At 47.8% G+C, this 19,824-nt stretch overlaps 1 protein-coding gene across 1 annotated transcript; it reads left to right on the top strand.

Annotated features, from left to right (window-relative positions):
* Window positions 1-7,366: 7,366 nt before the first annotated feature.
* On the top strand, window positions 7,367-8,630 carry LOC109771565 (BTB/POZ and MATH domain-containing protein 1-like). The gene is made up of 2 exons (XM_073506452.1): window positions 7,367-7,539; window positions 7,982-8,630. Exons 1-2 carry the CDS (start codon window positions 7,367-7,369, stop codon window positions 8,628-8,630), a joined length of 822 nt encoding a protein of 273 aa, XP_073362553.1.
* The last annotated feature ends 11,194 nt before the right edge of the window (window positions 8,631-19,824 follow it).

The following is a 19,824-nucleotide window of genomic DNA, read 5'->3' as shown; positions in this document are numbered from 1 at the left end:
AGTGGTTGACGGATCACACCCGCCAAAGGGTAAAAAGGAATTAAGTCGGAGGTGACCTTGTTCCGGCATTTCTTTGGTGTATTTGGTAAGCCGGAGGAGAGTTCTGCGTCCTTGATGGTCCTGGTCTACCTCCGGTTCTCATGAATCTGTCGCTTCAAAAGAAATTGAGGATCTTGATAAGCTAAAGGGTGTGAAAATCTTACTTTCCGGGTTACTCTTCGGATTTTCTGTCTTGGCAAAGGCTCGGAGTCGGAGGAAATAATAGTTACCTCTTCATCTACTCCGTCGTTCATGTGTCCTCCTGATGATAATCGGTGTCAATAAGGTGGTTAAAAAAGGAGCCTAGGGAGTCAAGGGCTACCTCCGACTCAGAGGTATCTTCTAAATGAAGCAAATCCGAGGCGCTGGTCTTGTTCCCTTTCTTCTTGGCAGCGGCTTTCCTGGCAGCTTTCTTGGCCTTCCTGGTTTTCTTTGCAGCTTCATGGTCGTACTTTGCCTTCCAAAATTGATCATTAGCCTGTGAAAAACAGCGAGAATCTGAGTAAAGACAAAACCTTAAGGGAGAAAGTAAGAATACTCAAGTTTGGCAGTTTACCGCTGGAGCCGGGTTAGCTTTGCAGAAAGGACTTAAGCAAAACTTGCCACAATCTGCTAGGCTCTCGTTCAAGAGCGACTTTGTCATATCATCAATGACATCTTCAGGTAAATCGACAGAACTGTGCCGCAGAGAATCATTTTTCTCGCATGTGTAGGTGCACATCAAACCGGAACGGCGGCTTAACGGAATGATCCGCCAAGCAACCCAGACCCGGACCAAATCGATACCACTTAAACCATTCCCCAAAAGAGCCTTGACTTTTGTCATGGTGGGGGCAAGTTTCTGGCAATCAGCAGTAGATAGCTTGTCTGGCAAAGGATGAGTAGACTCGAGGCGCGAGGCACGAAAGCCGGGCAAAGGGTTCTCATTAGCCGGAGAAGTATCTTGGCAGTAGAACCATGTTTGGTTCCAGTCTTTGGGGTGACTCGGTGGATTTGCGTGAGGGAAAATGGCGTCTCTCCGTCGTTGGATTGAGACCCCACCAAGCTCCAAGCTGGGCCCGTTGGCACGTTCATTCTGGCGGTTTAAGTAAAACAACTCTCTGAAGAGTAGCAAGCTGGGTTCTTCTCCAAGATACACCTCACAGAACACTTGAAAGTTGCAAATATTAGACACGGAGTTGGGTCCGATGTCTTGAGGACGGAGGTCAAAAAAGTGAAGAACGTCTCTGAAAAACTTTGAGCCGGGTGGGGAAAAACCTCGGTTCATGTGGTCAGTAAAGACAATGACTTCCCCCTCTTTGGGTTGAGGCCTTTCCTCGGTTTGATCAGGTGCACGGTAGGACTTAATTTCCTTCTTGGGCAGATAGCCAGTCTTCACAAAATCGTCAAGTGTGCTATCTGTGACGATGGACTTGACCCAATTGCATGTAACGGGTGTTTTAGGCGGCATTATGAAGACGGAAGCCTAGCAAAAGAGTAAAATTACCGGTTCAAACTTAAGCCAGAGAAGACAAATATTGCAGTGCGTATACAAGATGGCGGCTTACGAAGGGGCCTAATGGTATATGACTAATTATGTTAGGTTGTTTAAACCGCCATGAGCAATCAAGTTACTTAAGCCGCCATGTGTGGTTGATATTATTTATTGGGCATTGCAATTTAAGTCAGTGATTAGAGCCGCCAGGGCTAGGTGGATCTATCAAAAAACACAGATATTTGGCTAAGTGTCATAAAAACAAGTTTCACAAGATCGCAGTCATTATTTTGGATCAAGGACTGATCAGGAAAAAGAAAATATTCTAGACCTAAAAATGAAGTATAGAGGGGTTCATCAGTTCTAAAGAGGCCTTTGTACAAGAAAAGGGAATCTACTAGCATCTGAAATGGATGCGAAACAGCTACCACATGAGTTTCATATTTCTTTTAGATCAAAAGAGGCTGCGATGGAGAAACTACGAAGAATCCGCAAGGAACAGCGAAGAACACAAAAGAACTCGCAAACCCTAATGTGGATCTAAGGTGCGGAAAAGCAAAGACTTACGAATGCAGATCTACTGCGGAGGGTCACCGCCGTTTTCTGGACAAGCTCAGGTTGATGCAGCGGCCGGGGTCGAGGAAGACGAAGTGCGCTGCGGCGGCGGCGGAGCTCGAGCAGCAGTAGGGTCGCGAGAGGAAGAAGACGATGGAAAGGGGGAGAATGAAGAAAGACCAGTCGTGCCTATTTATAAGGGGAAGACTGATAAGTGGGCGCGAAAAACAAGGAGGCCGAAAAATATGGGTATCCAGGTTGTCAGGACGCCTCGATTCTCGGGATGGTTATTAAAGATAAGGATCTGTTGAGATATATTGGATAAAATATGAATTAATGACAGATGACGTCATGGCGGGTTATTGCAAATCCAGAAGATGACGTCATGGCGGGTTACAAATTGCCGTGTAATAAAAAGCAGAAGATTTTTTCTAAGTGTTGAAGATTGACATGAACCAGTTCAAATCAATCTGGGGCCTAATGTTGGGGATATAACTATTAGTATGACCCGCCCGGGAGGGGCCGGGTTATACTTATGAAGACTCATGAAGCCCAAGATGACTCCTGGAGATGGCGGGTTAGTTAAGGGCCCAAGGGCGACTTAAGGCCCGTAGAGATAAACCGCCATATGTGTGTAACTTGTATTATAAGGCAGGAATAGAGAGAGACCGAGCCGGACACTGTTTAAGAGCCGGCCGGGACTCTATGAGCCGCTTGGCGTCAACCTCTGTATATAAAGGGATGACCCGGCGGCGGTTCAGGGGAAGTAACATCAAATCGAGAGCTAGGTCAGGCGGATTCGCTCCCGGGTTATCGAGACATAAGCAATCCCACTCAAACTGGATCGTAGGCTTTTACCTTCACCGTAAGGGGCCGAACCAGTATAGACCCCGTGTCCTTTGTCCCGATTAACCCCTTCTTGTTTCCCAGTTGCGATGGCTCCACGACTAAGTCCTTTCGCTAGGACATCTGCCGTGACAATTCCACGACACACTCGGTAATCTTCAAGCCAAGTGTCAGGCTTGGATTCACCAGTAAACTTGCTTACACCAGACGCCAACCTGAAGTTGGGAGGAATCACTGTGGCCCTGATGGCTCTGCTGAAACACTCTGGACCTGAAACATGCACTCTGCTGCCAGTCGGGTGATCTCTGTCATGGCCCTCTCTGTGTGCCCTATTCCTGTCAACCAGTCCTTGAACAAGGATAGATCTCGCGTCAAAGCCTGGCTCCCTCGGGTCGACTGGTATTCTTCGCTCGCCACTGTGAGGGTGTCTGTTGTCACGTTGCTGAGGCACATACGATCCACTCCTCAGAGGGGGTGTGGGCACTCGACGACGGTCATCACGGCCGAGTCGGTGATCATATTGCTCGTCATTTCTGTACCGATCTTGCCGGTGCCCGCCACCCTCACGTCGCGGGGGCGATCTTGGGCTATGGGCCGACTGAACTGCATCAGCCATGACAGACTTGCTGTGAATCCTATTCCGCGACTGAGACACCGCTGTGTTTTGCTCTCCGGCTGCCCGGAGTAAGGCCCGGATCTGCATCAGACCTCTGCCAGCCTCCGACTGGGAAGGCTGAATTGACTCTGCTATTCGGGCTGCAGCTGTGAGATTTTGAATCGGAGTGCGGTATACCTGAGGTTGAGGTGGAAAAAGCTTTCGTCGACTGGACTCAGGGATCCGCTGCCGAGCACGCTCGTCGAGTGCATGCTGAAGGTTCTCCAGTCGAGTGCGCTCAGCCAAGTTGGCCAGAAGCGCCTCCTCCAAGGCCCGGGCCTCGGGGGTTTCTCCAATGATGGGACTATGGAGTGCATCCATATTGCGGCGGCGAAGCTCTTCCCTCTGCTGCGAAGAAAGGGGCTCGGGTGGTACTCCTCATGAACGTGTGACGGATCACCGCCATCATCACCACCATCGCCGCGGGGGAAGCCAGGAGGACTACGTGGCCCGTTGACCAATAAGACTTCAGCCGCAGGATTGCTGCTATCGCACTCGGATGCGGTCTCGACGGAGCCAGTCGAACAGGCCATAGAGAGTTTGATCGGGCTCGATTGCTGCGACTTGTGGGGTGGCCGACTGACAGGCCACCGCGTGTCTCACCCACCGCTGAAGCCGCGACCGATCGGATCGCTTGCGCCGGTGAATAGCGGGGAGCGAGGACACCACGGGAGCCGACCGATACTGGGTCGACAACTGCCGGAGAAGGACGCCGCGGACGCACGCGTGAAAGTGCGCCGTGCCGCGGACCGGGAGCGCCTCGACGTCGAGAGGAGCTTTCTGAAGCCAGGCGGAGTCGTCGACAACGAAGACAAGCGCGCCAAGACGGATCTCGCGGCCCTCAGCCAATCCACTGCCGGAAACCATGATGATGGGAATCGAAAAAATCGCAACTTCACCAAAAAGTCGCTAAGACACCCGCCCCACGATGGGCGCCAACTGTCGTGGTTCTAAGTTTGATAGTAGAATGGGGGGTAGGTATGAGGAGGCAAGATCCTAGCTATGGCGAAGTTGTACACACGAGTTTTACGAGTTCAGACCCTTCGCGGAGGAAGTAGTAGCCCTACGTCTCGGTACCCGGAGGCGGTCAACTGGATTATATGTATGTGTTACAGGAGGTGCGAACCCTTGTGCCTGTGGAGGGGGGTGGCTTATATAGAGTGAGCCAGGACCCCAGCCAGTCCACTGTCGCCAAGGGTTCAATGTACATAAAGAGGAGGCGTTGCTGGTAACGCCAACCTTAAATGCCTTAATGGCCTTAAAGACTACAAAGTGAACGCTGGTCCTTTGCTATTCTAGATGACTCCTGATCTTCAATAGGTCGAGTGGATTTTTGCATGGTCGAGTGGTTGATTGGTCGGGCGACTTCAGGGATGAGGGGTCTCCGAGTAACTGATCGGTCGAGTGGATTGCACTCGACACCTTTGTTGGGCCCTCCCTGTTGTCTCTTGAGATTCTTTGCTTCGAGGATAGTGACTATGGATAGGGCGTATAGGTCATGCCTATGACCCTACCCCAAGTCTATATCATCATCACCCCGTAAAGAGTGTTTCAATATATGGTGATTCACAACAAGTTTCCTACTACAGTAGTGTATTTTCCAACTCAGAATCTCTCCCTGTTTGCAGGAACCAGTGTATTTCTGTTGAGTAACCAATGGGAAGGGGCTCGCGCGGTTTACAAAACGAACATCTTCATTGAAATAGTACAAGACATGCACACATGGGCTTTATTTATTACCTAGGAACATGTATGCATCGAAACGTTATCTAACAAAGATTGGTGCAATAGCAACGTTTACACACGCCAACACACTTGCCTCCCATGAATCCTTCGGCCTTGCAGACACTTATGCAATTGCTTTCGATCACGCCTATGACACATTGTCCTTTAAAATCCTTGCTCGGTGTATAGCACACCACCGGCGGAATATCTTCTTGTGCCAGCCCTTGTTTCTCTACACATTCCCTCGGCGTAGCCACATGAACCGCTTCTCGGTTCTCTGCATAAAAAGATAAAGTGAATTTTGGTGTGACAAATAGTCAACCACGAGTAACTCTGTATATTATAGGATACCAAATTTAAATGTTTATTGCTTAATAAAATTGAACCAAATGTCTTTTTTTCTTTTATATCTATGCTATGGACTTTTTAGTGAGTGGAGAGACACATGTTTTTCCGAAAGGAAAAGGGAGACACATATCTTTCAAGAAACAATAAAATAAAATAAAAGGACACACATATATCGCATTATCCATATACCCAATATACAATTTATTGAAGATTAAGCAAACGATGGAAATCACATCCCAAATTATGTAAACTTTCTAATAAAATCCAAACTAGGATCCTATCATATGGTGCGAAGTCATATAAGATGGCTATGAACTCATCTAGTTCACTATATGTTTATTTCTCATTCTAGTTCTAGTGGGAGGGTTAGGGAGGTGGTACCATGGTTGTGGCCTACAAGCAAGAATAGGAGAAGAAAACACCGGCTGCCATGGCAGAGAATGGTATTGGGCAACAAGCAAGATGATGAAAATTTCAATGACATGGCAACACAAAGAAGAGGAGCCGTGTGGAGCGGCATGTCGAAAAAGTATTGCATGAGCAAAGAAAATAAGGCTTCTTTTGGATTTTGCATAAAAATAACAAAGAAAATAAAAAACATGTACCATCCGTATATTTGTGCACAAACTCCAGAGGCACGTATTTTGAGGGATTGTTCATGATGTTAGACCCACCTGTGGCTACAAGAAGTAAGATAAGGACGACCACAGAAAGATTTGGGGAGAAACCCATCATAGTATATATTGAAGGATCAAAGAGATTAATGTGGATTGTAAGATAAATGGAACTCGAAAATGGTTCATTCTTATATATTGGTAACAGCGCACAGTTATGTTGTCTGTTCTATGGGCGGCACATAGATTTGTAAACTGGTATTGCAACTGATGCCCAAATATAGGAAGCCTATCCAACACCTTCTACACTTGGGGTGTGGGCACCTTTTATATGTGATGGGTCTATGTCATTATTTATCTTTATTATCTTCTGTTTGTTCTTAAGGTAGATACGTAAGATAAGGGTCAGTTTTGGAACATTTTTCATTTTCCCACAAGTGGACCTCATAATACCCAAAGGACAACAATGCTACTTCCTCCGTTCCTAAATATTAGTCTTTTTAAAGATTTCACTAGAAACTACGTACGGATGTATATAGACATTTTTAGAGTGTAGATTCACTTATTTTGCTTCGTATGTAGTCCATGGTGGAATGTCTAAAAAGACTTATATTTAGGAACGGAGGGAGTATATAACAGTGCCATGTGATAAAGTGGTGACTTGCGTGCCAACTAATGCTTTAAATTTTGACTAGTAGAGGGAGGTCAATCTAAATACAAGCATACTTTTTCTTTGACAGGCAAATACCAGCATTTTTTTTTGAAACTGAAATACAAGCATGCTGGCATAGTAGAGGGAGGTCAGAGATGTAATTTTGAGCTGTTATTAACTTTAAAAAAAAATCGAACACGGGCTGTGCGCCGTTTGCTCACGGAAGCCCATCTAAGCCCAAAAACGAACTTCTTCCCGTGACCATCACCCTACCTCACGCCGAGCACTTCTTCACGCCGCCGCATTCCCCTGATTTGTTTTTGCTGCTGCTGCCGCCCTGCTCTCACTCTCCTCTTCTGCTCCGCCGGCAAGCAGAGGCAGCGTTGCCCTTCGCTGGGGACTCGCCCCGATCCTCGATCCGGGTCCTGGGCTGTCTAGCGACCTAGCCAGCCACCGCAATGGCAGATCGGTGTAAGCTTTCTGCTGCCATTGTATCCGATTCTGTGGAAAGGTCGTACTTGCTCAAGGTAGACGGGTACTCGAGCGCCAAGGAGCGATTCAAGACCGGCGAGTGCCTGGCTTCTCCCCTTCTCAGCTTCAAAGGGCACGACTTGGATCAAAACAGCTCTGCGTACGATTAACTTTCGTCGGATAGCTATACGACCAGACTGCAAATGCTATGGCCCACAAACTGGATCATCTACATTTTGTCTCTAATCGTACATGTTGGACGGGAATTGATCGTACGTATAGCAAGGTTGCGACTGGATTCTGAGGTATTACCCCAACGGTGGTAGATCGGAAATCGGTGATTCTGCCCGTTACGTATCCCTGGTTGTTGAATGTTCTGATGCTATTGATGACCTACCAAGACCACCCATTGATCTGCGTGATAGACATGGGGGGCAACCAGAACCACCATACGTCGTCAGCACCATCTATTCATGGCCAGGGTGCCCTACTTCGTCTGGTCTCAGTTCATATTATCGCTTCCTCATAGATAAGGCGGAGCTGGAGCAATCAGGTGATATAATAGATGACTGTTTCAGCATTAGGTGTGTTCTGACTCTCAGTGGAGAGACTATGGATGATCAGTTTGTTGTGGTTCCTCCAAGCAACCTGCACCTGCATTTCGCCGACCTGCTAGAGAGCATGGATGGAGCGGACGTGACCTTTCATGTCGGCGGGCAGATGTTCTCGGCCCATAGGCTCATTCTCGCCGCGAGGTCACCTGTTTTCAGGGCCGAGCTCCTCGGAGCCATGAAGGAGAAAGCCGGCGGTCCCATTGAAATCCATGACATGGAGGCTGATGTGTTCAAGTGTTTGCTCCATTTCATATACACCGACTCACTGCCTGGTCTTCAAATGGCTAGCAACCAAGGTGAAGCACATCTAGATGTGATGATGGCTAGCCACCTACTCGTGGCAGCAGACAGGTACAATATCGAGAGGCTGAAACTCATATGCGAGCACAAGTTACGCAGCCACATTGATGCCAACATGGTGGCGACCAGTTTGGTCTTAGCTGAGCAGCATTGCTGCAATGGACTCAAGGAAGCCTGTTTACAGTTCCTTGCTTCTCCTTCCAATTTGGAGGCAATGATGGCAAGTGATGGCTACAAGCATCTCAAAAGCAGTTGCCCATCTGCCCTCAAGGAGTTGATTGCTAGGCTCCTGCCGCCTAACATGAAAGCTGCCAAGGATATTGTCATGGCACTTTAGTACTATGACGCATGATGACCACATCTAAATTAATTATCTATGCATGTCTCAGATTAGTTCTCTATGTATGGTTGGATGTGTGCCGTAGCAGAAAAAAAGAAAAACCTGCTATATATGTTTGTTGTTGACTCTGCAATTTCATGTTCTATCCGGTCTGTATCGAACTCTAATTTCTCTTCTAGGGCTTAAATGAAATTGGGCGCCGTGCATGTGGCCACTTTGTCCGAAAGAGAACTATCTATTTACATCTATATTGCAAGTAGAATGAAATTGATTGGGTGACCCCTATGTTTTCTTTATGCTGAAATGCATGAATGTCGAAAGAGGGATTTCTTCTTGGTTCAGTTTTTGTTATGTTCTGCAAGGACTTACCCTATGTGGAGTTTTACTTTGCCTGATCTCATATATAGAGATTGCACTCCTCTAGTTCTGCTTCCCTATTTCATTTTTCCTGGGAGTTCTTCCCTATTTAAAAAGTTTCAGCCTTTGTCTATCTTTTGGACTGCCCCTCGTTGTAGAAGATAACAAGTGCATTCCATATAATTCCTGTTTGTTCTGACTTCTTGTTGTAGAGTAACTGTTTGTCCTGGATTCAGACTGAAGAAGCGAAGATATCCCTCTTATGTTTTTGTTTCTCTTTTTATTTCCATGTTCAGTGTGACTTGGCCAAAATTTGGATGGGCTGAAATAATCTTGCTTGGTTAATGAACTATTGGCTCGCCTTTGGTTGATTGTGATTCCAAGCATAGAGTTCTTGTGTTATTATTGCAAGCATATTGTTCAGACATACTGGAATGCATGCTATTGAACTGAATCTGAGCATGAACACTTCTTCTTTTTTTTTTTGAACTTAAAAAACAATAGCTCATGCAGGCCAAGTTGTTTATCTGGCTATTTTTTTAAATAATACACTTTTTTACTAATTTTCATAAATATTACGCAGAATACAACATTTTCAAAAATAATACGCCGTCGGCTCGCTGCTGGCCGACTGGGCCTAGTCAGCCCATAGCAGGCCGACTGGGCCTAGTCAGCCAACAGCCGGCCGACAGCTGGTCCGTTTGCCACGTGTCGCCCGCCTTTTCGCCAGGCCATGTAGCGAGGGGGCGCGAGGGGGGCTGTCGGCGCGGTCTGTCACGGGGTGCCCCTGCCGGCCCGCTGTAGACCGATCGGTCAGCTGCAGGCCGATAGGGTGCGGGCCCCACCACGGCTGGCTCCTTCTCCTTTCTCCTTCCTTTCTCGACACGCAGCAGCTCCTCCTCTCTGTTCTTTCTTTCTCCTCTTTCTTGCAAGAAATGCCTCCAATTTCTACACCAAAATGGGCCAGTTTTTTGCGGATTTAGCACCGTGAATGTGTTGTACGTAGTTAGGGGAGCCAAGGAAGACCTCGATCTACTGATGGGGTAGCTCGTGGTGGTCGTGGTGAGCATTTTGTTGGAGCTTTTCTTTAGCACATTGGTGGAGGTTGTGGCAGCGGTGGAGGTGGAGGTGGTGGTGGTGAAGTGGGGGCAGTGTGGTGGAGGTGAAGCTCCGGCAGTTTGGTGGAGTTTTTCGGCTCCGGTTACGGTGATTGAAGGCGTCGTTCGTCGTTCGCTTGCACGCTTCAAGGGTATATTTTAACATTCATTTTATTTTTCGTAGTTGCTCTGGTAGTATTCAATAATTTGTTTTGATGTGAAATAAATTAGGTGTGTGATTATTGTTATTTGCTCCGGTAGTATCCGTAAATATATTTAGATGTCAACTATTTAGTTGTGTGAAAATTTGAAGTTGCTCCGGTAATATTCCGTACTATATGTGGATGTCAAAAATTTAGGTGTCAGTATTTGGAGTTGCTCCAGTAATATCTGTAATATATGTAGATGTCAAATATTTAAATATGTCAATATGTGTAGTTGCTCCAGCAAATTTTCGTAATATTTAAATTTCCGTACTATATTTGTAGGTATGTGAATATTTTTAGTTGCTTCGTTAATATTCCGTAATATATATACATGCCAAATATTTAGTACTGCGGATATTTTAAGTTGTTGCTTAATACTTGTCTGTCGTTGTTGAAAAAAATTAGGTGAGCCGAGATGTCTGATGTAGTGAAGTTCATATTTTACTACGGTCCTGGCACTGTCCAAACAACTGAGATGGGAGCTGATCTGAGTGAATTTACTCACATAGAGGTGCCAATGAGCTCACCTAAAACATGGTCTTCAGTCAGTTAAAAAAATGGATTACAGCAAGTTTAGGGCTTAATACTGAAACACACACCGTCGGTGTTCATGCATTGTGGACACGGTCAAGTTCAATAATTTACTTTTATTTGAGGCCAATAGAGTGAGACTCTAAGTGGGTGCGGTGGTTACAAGGTTGTGAATGCAGGGGATGCAATCCTATTGCCTTGGTGCTTCCTGTCGTGAAGGAGGTCACTGCACATGAAGGCGAGGGTGGATACGATCCTGGGCAGAGCAGTGGAGGGAGGCAGTTATCAGTGTCAAATGCTAGAGATGATGGTTACGAACTGAAGGAAATATGCCCTAGAGGCAATAATAAAGTTGTTATTTTATATTTCCTTATATCATGATAAATATTTATTATTCATGCTAGAATTGTATTAACCGGAAACTTGATACATGTGTGGATACATAGACAAAACACCGTGTCCCTAGTAAGCCTCTACTAGACTAGCTCGTTAATCAAAGATGGTTAAGTTTCCTAACCATAGACATGTGTTGTCATTTGATAAATGGATCACATCATTAGGAGAATGATGTGATGGACAAGACCCATCCGTTAGCTTAGCATATTGATCGTTCAGTTTTATTGCTATTGCTTTCTTCATGTCAAGTACATATTCCTTCGACTATGAGGTTGTGCAACTCCCGGCTTCTATTGCATATGAGGGGGACATGTTGCCCTTGTATCCATTCGTTGATGAAATCAGTGTGTTTGAGGGAACCTCATGTAAAGGTTGAGGGGAACTCATTTAAAGGCATGAGCGTGTTGTCTTGTCTAATATTCGGTGATATTATCGTCGATTCAACCACACATCCTATCCATCTATATTGGTGTCACGACGGCAAACATATTGTACCGATCACAGTTCAGGTATGGGACTGTCTGAGTTCTTTGCTGGGAACGACACTTGTTCGAAAGCGTGTCCATGATGGATCCGTAGGAGGGATCGACACTAGTAAGTCCAGTGGTCGATTCTTGGGGGATTAAAGAGCTCTGCTCTTCTAGAACCTGTGTGGTTCTAGTTGAGTATGTCGATGTCGAGTACCCCTCTTAAGAGCGTAAAAGTATGAAATTTCACCCCTGTAACTCCGGGGTTGGGAAGCTTGCGGTCATATGTGATATCAATATTTTCCTTGTATGTTTCCACTAAATCTGACTATGTCATTCATTTTGCTCATTCCCTTTGAAACATGTTCAAATAATTATTACCTTGTTCAGTTCATCTATTGATATGCATCGTCATACTATTCTCCTTGTTCAATAGTGAAGTATCTGATTGCAGAGTATGATCCTTGCTTCCTCTATTTTTGGATGTAGACGATGTAACTTAAGTATACCCAGAAGAGGTCATTCAAGAATAGGCTGTACCAGTGGGTGGAAAACGATTAGAGAATTTAACGAATTTTGGACATTTGTAAACGGAAAGGAATTTGTATAGTCAATATATGAGTTTTTGTAATCCACTGCTGGTTTATGCCTGCTTAATCATGCCTTCTGTGACTATAGGCCTTCTGGTCTATAGGCGTGTGGCGGCTGTCTCGCTTAGGCCTGGTCTCGGGGCGTGACACCATGTTTCCAGCCTTCACCGGCTAAACTCGGCCAACATTGCGTTCATCCCAAAAAAAAGATGGGGCGGACGACATCTCAGACTTTCGGCCCATTAGTCTCATCCATGCGGTTGCTAAGATCATCACGATGATGATGGCATGCAACTCATCTTGCCTCCACATGTCAGCGCTCGTCTCTAACACACAAAGTGCATTTATCAAGAAAAAAGCATCCATGATAACTTTATGTATGCTTGCAACTTGGCATATCGTCTTCACCGAAACAAATCTCCAACCTTGATCTTCAAGTTAGATATTAAAAAAGCTTTTGACTCGGTCAGATGGGACTACTTGACGGACCTACTGAGACATCATCACTTTCCAAGCCGATTCAGAGTTTGGATTTCCGCTCTCCTCTCCACGGCCTCATATAGAGTTCTCCTCAATGGTGTTGCAGGCGACCCAATCAAGTATGGTTGTGGTTTTCGATAGGAGAATCCGCTTTCCCCCTACCTTTTGTGCTTGCCATTGAATCGCTCCACCACATCCTCGCCAATGCTACACAACAGGGCAAGCTGCACTCGAGGCCACCCCATTCAGGTATCTCTGTATGCGGATGATGCGGCCATTTTTAGTTGCACCAATCAAGGAGGATATCCATTTCCTGGCATCCACTCTCAAATCCGTTGGTGATGTTACTGACTTAGTCACCAACTGCAACAAAAGCCTTGTGGCACCCATTCGATGTGCCAACATCAACCTTGACGACATTTTCTAGGCCTTCCCCACGGTCAAGATCTCATTCCCAATGTTATATCTTAGCCTTCTATTGTCAATTAAGAGACTCAAGCGCATCCACTTTCTGTTTTTGGAGGATAAGGTGGCTGCCAAACTCCCCCTGGTCGGCCATGCATGTGGCAAAGCCAAGGCGCATTGTCTTGGTCAAAGTGGTCCTCATGGACATTGCAATATACCATATCACACCTCTTGACCTCCCGGTTGAAGTTACGAAAAAGATTGAAAGTCTGAGACAAATGTCAAGGCGGAGGATGTGATTCGGTGACCGGAGGCAAATGTAAAGTTAACTGGAACCTTGTCTGCAAGCCCAATATCTATGGGGGGGGGAGGGGGCTGGGTATGTTAGACCTTAAAAAGTTTGCTTCTGCTCTACGTCTTCGTTCGATTTGGTTCGAGTGGGCTGACCCGTCAAAAACGTGGGCTGGGATGGGGACACCCTGTTCTGAGGGTGATAAGGATCTTTTTGTGGCGGCCACAAGGGTGTGCATCAGCGATGGTAAGACGGTGAAATTCTGGGAATCCTCTTGGTTGGATGGTATTTGGCCCAGAGACATCACACCTAAGATTTTTGAGATATTAGAAAGGAAGGCGTGTGTGGTTAGCAAGTCACTGGACAATACTTGGATTCACCAGATTGATTAACACCCAGGACGCACCTTGACACATGTCCAACAGTTTGCTAAACTCTAGGAGATGATTGCAAGTGTAAATCTCAGACATGATAGGAAGGATACTATTTTCATGGAAATTCACTACCAGTGGGGAGTAGTTCACGTGACGGTGTACTTGGCGCAATTTGCGGGCCTCACCTACAGCCCCAACATTGCCATGATTTGGAAGATGTGGGCCCCTCTCGGAAGTGCAAATTCTACGCCTGGTCAATTCCTCAGAACCGAGTTTGGGCGGCTGATCGACTGACGCGAAGGGGTTGATCTAATTGTCCCCTTTTCCTTCTCTGCAAACAAGTGCAAGAGTCGGCTCACCTATTATTTAAGTGTTGATTCTCTGTTCGAGTCTGGAACGAGATCACCGCCTAGCTTGGCATTCACGACTACACGCCAATGTCTTGGCAGAATGAGGATTTGGTTTGAACTTGGTGGATCAAGGCGGTGGGCGCGGGAGACCAACACAAGAAGGCCCTTGCTTCGGTTATGATGCTCGTCTCCTGGGAAATCTGGAAGGAACGAAATGCAAGCGTTTTTCGCAACATGGTTGCTCCGACAACGATTGTCGTCAGCAAAATTGATGAGGAAGCCCGCCTCTGGGCGCTTGCTGGAGGCAAGCATTTGATTCTACTTATGTCGCTAGAGTCGAACTTTACTTTTTGCCGCTTTACGGCTTATGTCTAAACCTTCTTCTTAATTAATGAAAATAGCAAATCTTTTGCCTTGTTTCAAAAAAAAAAAAGTCCTCACCACTGTAACCATCTAATCCACCAGAAGTGACCGGCTAATCTGTAAACTCTCCTTTATTAGCTCTCCACCGTATGAATATAACATTCAAATAATGACCTTGTAGCTCTTAGATGAAACAAATTCACCTCAAACATTTGTTAATAGAAATGATCTGGTCTTCCCTTGTGAACAACGCGTAGGAATACATGCATGCATATATCAAGTAAAAGCACCAGAAGCAGCAGCATATATACGCATGCACAGTATGCACCACACATACGTGCTTACGTACATTTTGCTGCTCCCACGGTCCTACGTACGGAGTCTTGATCAGTGCATCCGTCCGCATCACAGCGTGCTGTCCACGTAATAATCACAGAATGTGAAGCGCGGTGAGCGAGGTCACCAGCATCAGCAGCCGCGGGAGATTCTGCAAGGAGACGGAGCCTGCAAAATACGCCCACAGCGCCGTTAGTTAGCTGTGAGCATTCCATTTCCTCCGTTATTTGTGCCGGCTGGAACCTAGTGAGGTTGCATTGCCTTTGGTGATGGATGAAGCGGACGGTGCAGATGAATTGTCATCATCACCGGCCGGTGGCGCCAATGACGGAGGAGGGCCCACCGGCGGAGGCGGCGGAACCGCGCATCCGTTGTCGCCGATGGCACCTACAAGATCGGGGAAAAGGTCTCGGGCTAACAACAACAACAACAACAACAACAAGATAAAACGTTAAGAGGGATGTTACAGTTTGTGCAAAAGAGGGAAGGATCATTGCGGGCGTTGGGTGTGCCCGGGTTGCACTGGCAGTGGAAGTAAGGGGAGCTCTCTTCCTGGACGCACGTGCCTTCTGGGCCACAGTCGACGGCTAAGCAGGCTGACAGGAAGGAAGGGAGGAGATCATGGTTTGAATAGCCAAGCACGCAGTAAATCATGGTTTGAATTCCGATCGAGAGTTTACCGTCAGTTGTGAAATTCTTTCCGAACGGCAGCGGCTTCAGCTTGGGCATGTGGCAGCTAAGAGCCGAGGGACCTACAAAGGGCAGAGACGATGAACTTGGCCCCAGTTCATACCATGATTGCTTAGAAAATTTGTACGTATAGTCGTCTACTCCCTGCATTCCAAATTACTTATCGTGGTTTTAGTTTAAATTTGAACTAAAATCACAAGAAATTTGGAACGGAGGGAGTAGATAGCATGCATGGTTGCTTACAGAGAGGGAGGTTGCAGGGCGTGATTGGCGTCACGTCGAGGCGCAGCCACCCTGGGCTGCAGTCGCACTCGTAGCCGTAGGGGTTCACGACCGGCAGGACCGGCACCTCCTTGCAGGTGCCCATGCCGCAGATTTTTCCGTCGCACCTGGACGCCGTGCCTCCTGCAATACAAATTTAATACCCAGCGAGCGTCAGCGCTCAGCACCCGGCTTGCAACCAACTGACTGAGCAAGTGCATGGCCGTCGAACAGGACTGACCGACGACGGCGGCGGCAGCACAGGCCACGGCCAGCAGCGCCACGAGCAGCGCGCCGGCCATCTTCTTTCGACTTGTCTGGCGCTAGCTAGGACTTTCTTTCTTTTCTGGGGAATGGTGCAACTTGTAGGAGGCAATTTGTACAGGGGAGGGGGAGGGGCGGGCAAAGCGGGGCGTGTGTTTTATTGCTTGTTCGGGGCCATAGGTTTCATCGCCTGTGCCAACCTATCCGTGTAGGGTTTCCCGTGTCTTCACTAGATTTTCTCTTCTTTTGTTTTCTTTGTTTGAGTTGAGGCCTTGTCGTTTTTGGACACGAGAGAAATGGTCCAATCTTTTGTTTCTCTCTGGCAGCTCATCATACGTGAGTGAGAAGCAACGACGTAACAAATACTCCCTTCATAGTTAGCTAACAAAATTATATTTCCCTACAGTTCCGCGTAGGGTCTACCCCTTCCCCTGGCGACGACGACAGAGTCCACGTAATTCTGCCAGATCTTCTCTGGTTCCCAAACATCGGTCGGCGGCACTTCAGCGAGGGATCATCTAGCCGCTCCTGCATGGATCCGCCGCTCACGTTGGTGGGCGCGGGGGTCACGAAGGAAGGATGGAGGGGAGGACAGGAGGATAGAGAGATGCAAGTAGATGGGAGTTCAAACAGCGGGCAATCTGCCCCACCGGTGATGCATGGAGAACCGGGAGAAGGATCGTGAGGAGGAAGCGGATGAGGCACTCCGTGAGGAGGGGGATGATGATGGAGGCTAGGGCCAATTCGACCCGGAACCAGATCTCGGGGACATGTTTGATGGTATTAATTTGCATGGTGAGGGGAAAGAGGACCTAGATCTGTCTGAGGAGGTGGATGCGTTGATCAAGCAATTCGATGGCTCGCCGTGTTTAGGGTTCACACCATGCATAAGTTCAGCCATGCAGCGCTCCTAAACTCCATGAGAAGCGCATGGTCATGTGCTTAGGGGGTAACTTTCATATCAAAGGCCCAAATCTTTTTTGGCTCAATGCCATTGTCTAGGTGATTGGAAACGTGTTATGGAGGGAGGGCCATGGCAGTTCCGAAGAGATCCAGTTGTGCTAGTTGAGTACGATGGCTTCACCAATGTTTTTGATTATGCTCTGAATATGTATCCTTTGTGGGCAAGGATTAAGGGGCTACCGGATGGGCTAACAAGGAAGAAAGAGTTGGCTGAGAAGGTGGCCAAGCAAGTTGGGGATCCCCCATACACGGTTGTGGTTAATGAAGGGAAGATCAATCTATCAAGCTACTTGAGGGTGAGAGTTTTTGTAAACGTGAATAACCCTCTAGTTAGATTTGTTCCTATTACCTTGAAGGAGAGGAAGAAGTACCCGGTTAGTTATGAAAAATTACCAATTTTTTGCTTTTTTTGTGGCTGTATGGGACACGTTGTGGAGGAATGTGGTGATGGGATTCATGAACGAGCTCATGCGAGTGGGGAGACTAGTTACATTGGAATAGTGAACCGGTTGGTGCTAGGGTGAGGGGTGGTAGAGGAGGTGAATGGACAAATTCTGGAGGTGATTGTGGCGCCTTTGGCGGTCCTAGCTGAGGCGGGGGAAGAGGAAATCGTGGTAGAGGTGACCGAGGAGGAAGAATGGCACCACTTGGTGGTCGAGGAAGGGGGATGGTACTGTGAGCGATGACATGGAGGATGTTAATGACCTATCGGCGGGGGATGATGGCAAAAGTGCCCGTAAAAGGCTGATCAAAGATGATGGCACGATTAATGTTCGAGGGCAGACGGTTCCAAACCTGGTAGGGAAAGTTTCTAACACTGTGTTGCTCCTAGAGAATGGGGTTTTGGCCGGGGGAACAAGGATCTATACCCCCTAATTCTACTTCGGGCAAGGTACCCATTGTTAAGACACGAAGGCAGGGACAGGATGGGCTTGTGGAAGACACTGATATGACAACCGAGGCAACCTTTGGGATGGAGGACCGCCGGACCCAATGAATTTAATTAGTTGGAACTGTCGGGGAGGGGAGAATTCTCGGACAGTTTGCGAACTTACGACTATGGTACAGTTGCATTCCCCCACACTTGTGTTCTTGTGTGAAACCAGGCAAAAGGAAACCAAGATGAGAAGAATATGTGGCCGACTGGGACTTAGGGGTTGTTTGGATAGCTAGATTATAGAGAACTAGTTTCCCGTAAACCTGATTTCTGGTGTAACAACTCAAAACATTGTTTGGATTATCTAACTAACTCGCGGATATACTAAACCGAGTTTTCCAAAAGCCCGAAAAACGAGTTTATACAAAAACGGCTAATAGACATTTTTATATAAATGGGTTTTCTATATGCACCAGGAGATCAACGAAGTCTCACGCCCAGATCAGAGTAAATTGCAAAAAACCATCACAATTGAGGACCCTAATTCACAAAACCGTCACTATTCGATTTTTTTTCAAAATACCACCAACATTGTGCTGACAGTTTTCATAAAACGCTGATAGCTCGATTAGAGCAGTTTAAGTCGAAACATGACGCTTGGGGGCCACTGTCAGGTGCCACGTGGCCCTGGGCGAGATGGCACTACTGGTCAACAACGTCTCCCGTGACCTTTCTACACATGCAGTTGCCAGGAGAGGTGGAGCGCCTCGCACCTCCGTTACAGGCACGATCCCCGCTGGCTCCGGCCAGCCCGACCGCTAGCGGATGAGCCTCCCAGCGCCGCCGCCTCCGGCCCTCCCTTCTATTCCCGTGACGCTGCCCCCTCGTGCTTGTGGCGCAGCGGAGCAGCATCTAGCTGGCCGCGAGGCACCTCCTGCACGAGCTCGTGGCGCAGCTGACCAGAAGCAGGGTTGGTCACGGAGGTCGCCGGAGTCGTCGTCGCCATCCTCCTTGATCCGCTCTAGATTGTTGAGCCTGAGCCCATATGGTCGAGGTCGCCATGTCAGAGATGGGGAGGTGCAGCTCGTCGGAGTTAGAGGAGACGGGAAGGTGCGGCGACGCGCTCTGGACGAGGCGGCGGAGCGTTCTCGAGCCGCCGCCACCTGCTGCTCCATCCGGCCGCCACTAGCTGCTCCCTCTGGCCGCCGCCACCGGCTGCTCCGCTGCCGCAGCAGAGAGCGGGAAAGAACGGCAGGGCAGCGGCGGCTTGCCTCACCTTGCCGGCGCCGGTCGGAGGTTCGGCGCGGGATCCTTACGGATCGGGGCGACAGCGGCTGTTGAGTGGATCGGGGCGACGGCGGCTGTTGAGTGGATCGGGGCGACGGCGGCTGCTGTGCAGATCGGGACTGCGGGGGCTGTCGTGTGGACGGTACGGGGGAGTAGGACGGCTATGACTGTATTTTTTTAGAGGAGAAAAATATCGCACTGACATGTGGGCCCATGTCTATTTTAACGGTGAACTAATCTCTAGTCAAACGCCGTCAGTTTTGGTTGCCATGTCATTGCTTACAGTGGGGCCTATATGTCAATTTCAGAGTCAGCAAGTGTTTATCTAAGCGATCAGCGTTTTTTTGAAAACTATAAGCATAATGTTGGTGGTTTTTTGAAAATAAACTGAATGATGGTGGTTTTGTGAATTAGGGTCCCGAATTATGGTGGTTTTTTATAATTTACTCCCCAGATCATGGTAAACTCCGCCGGCTATGACAGCAGCTTGCCGATCTCGGCCAGGCACCCAGGAAGGTTGTGATGCTCCACCTAGCCCAGCGCCTCCCTAGCATGTGTGTTGTGCTGTTACCGGCGAATCAATCCAGCAGCTAGGTGTTACATGC

The sequence above is a fragment of the Aegilops tauschii genome, chromosome 1 (assembly GCF_002575655.3).
Source record: "Aegilops tauschii subsp. strangulata cultivar AL8/78 chromosome 1, Aet v6.0, whole genome shotgun sequence".
Taxonomy (NCBI): Eukaryota; Viridiplantae; Streptophyta; class Magnoliopsida; order Poales; family Poaceae; genus Aegilops; species Aegilops tauschii.
Note: the sequence above shows the minus strand (reverse complement) of the source record. Positions and strands in the feature narration are given on the sequence as shown.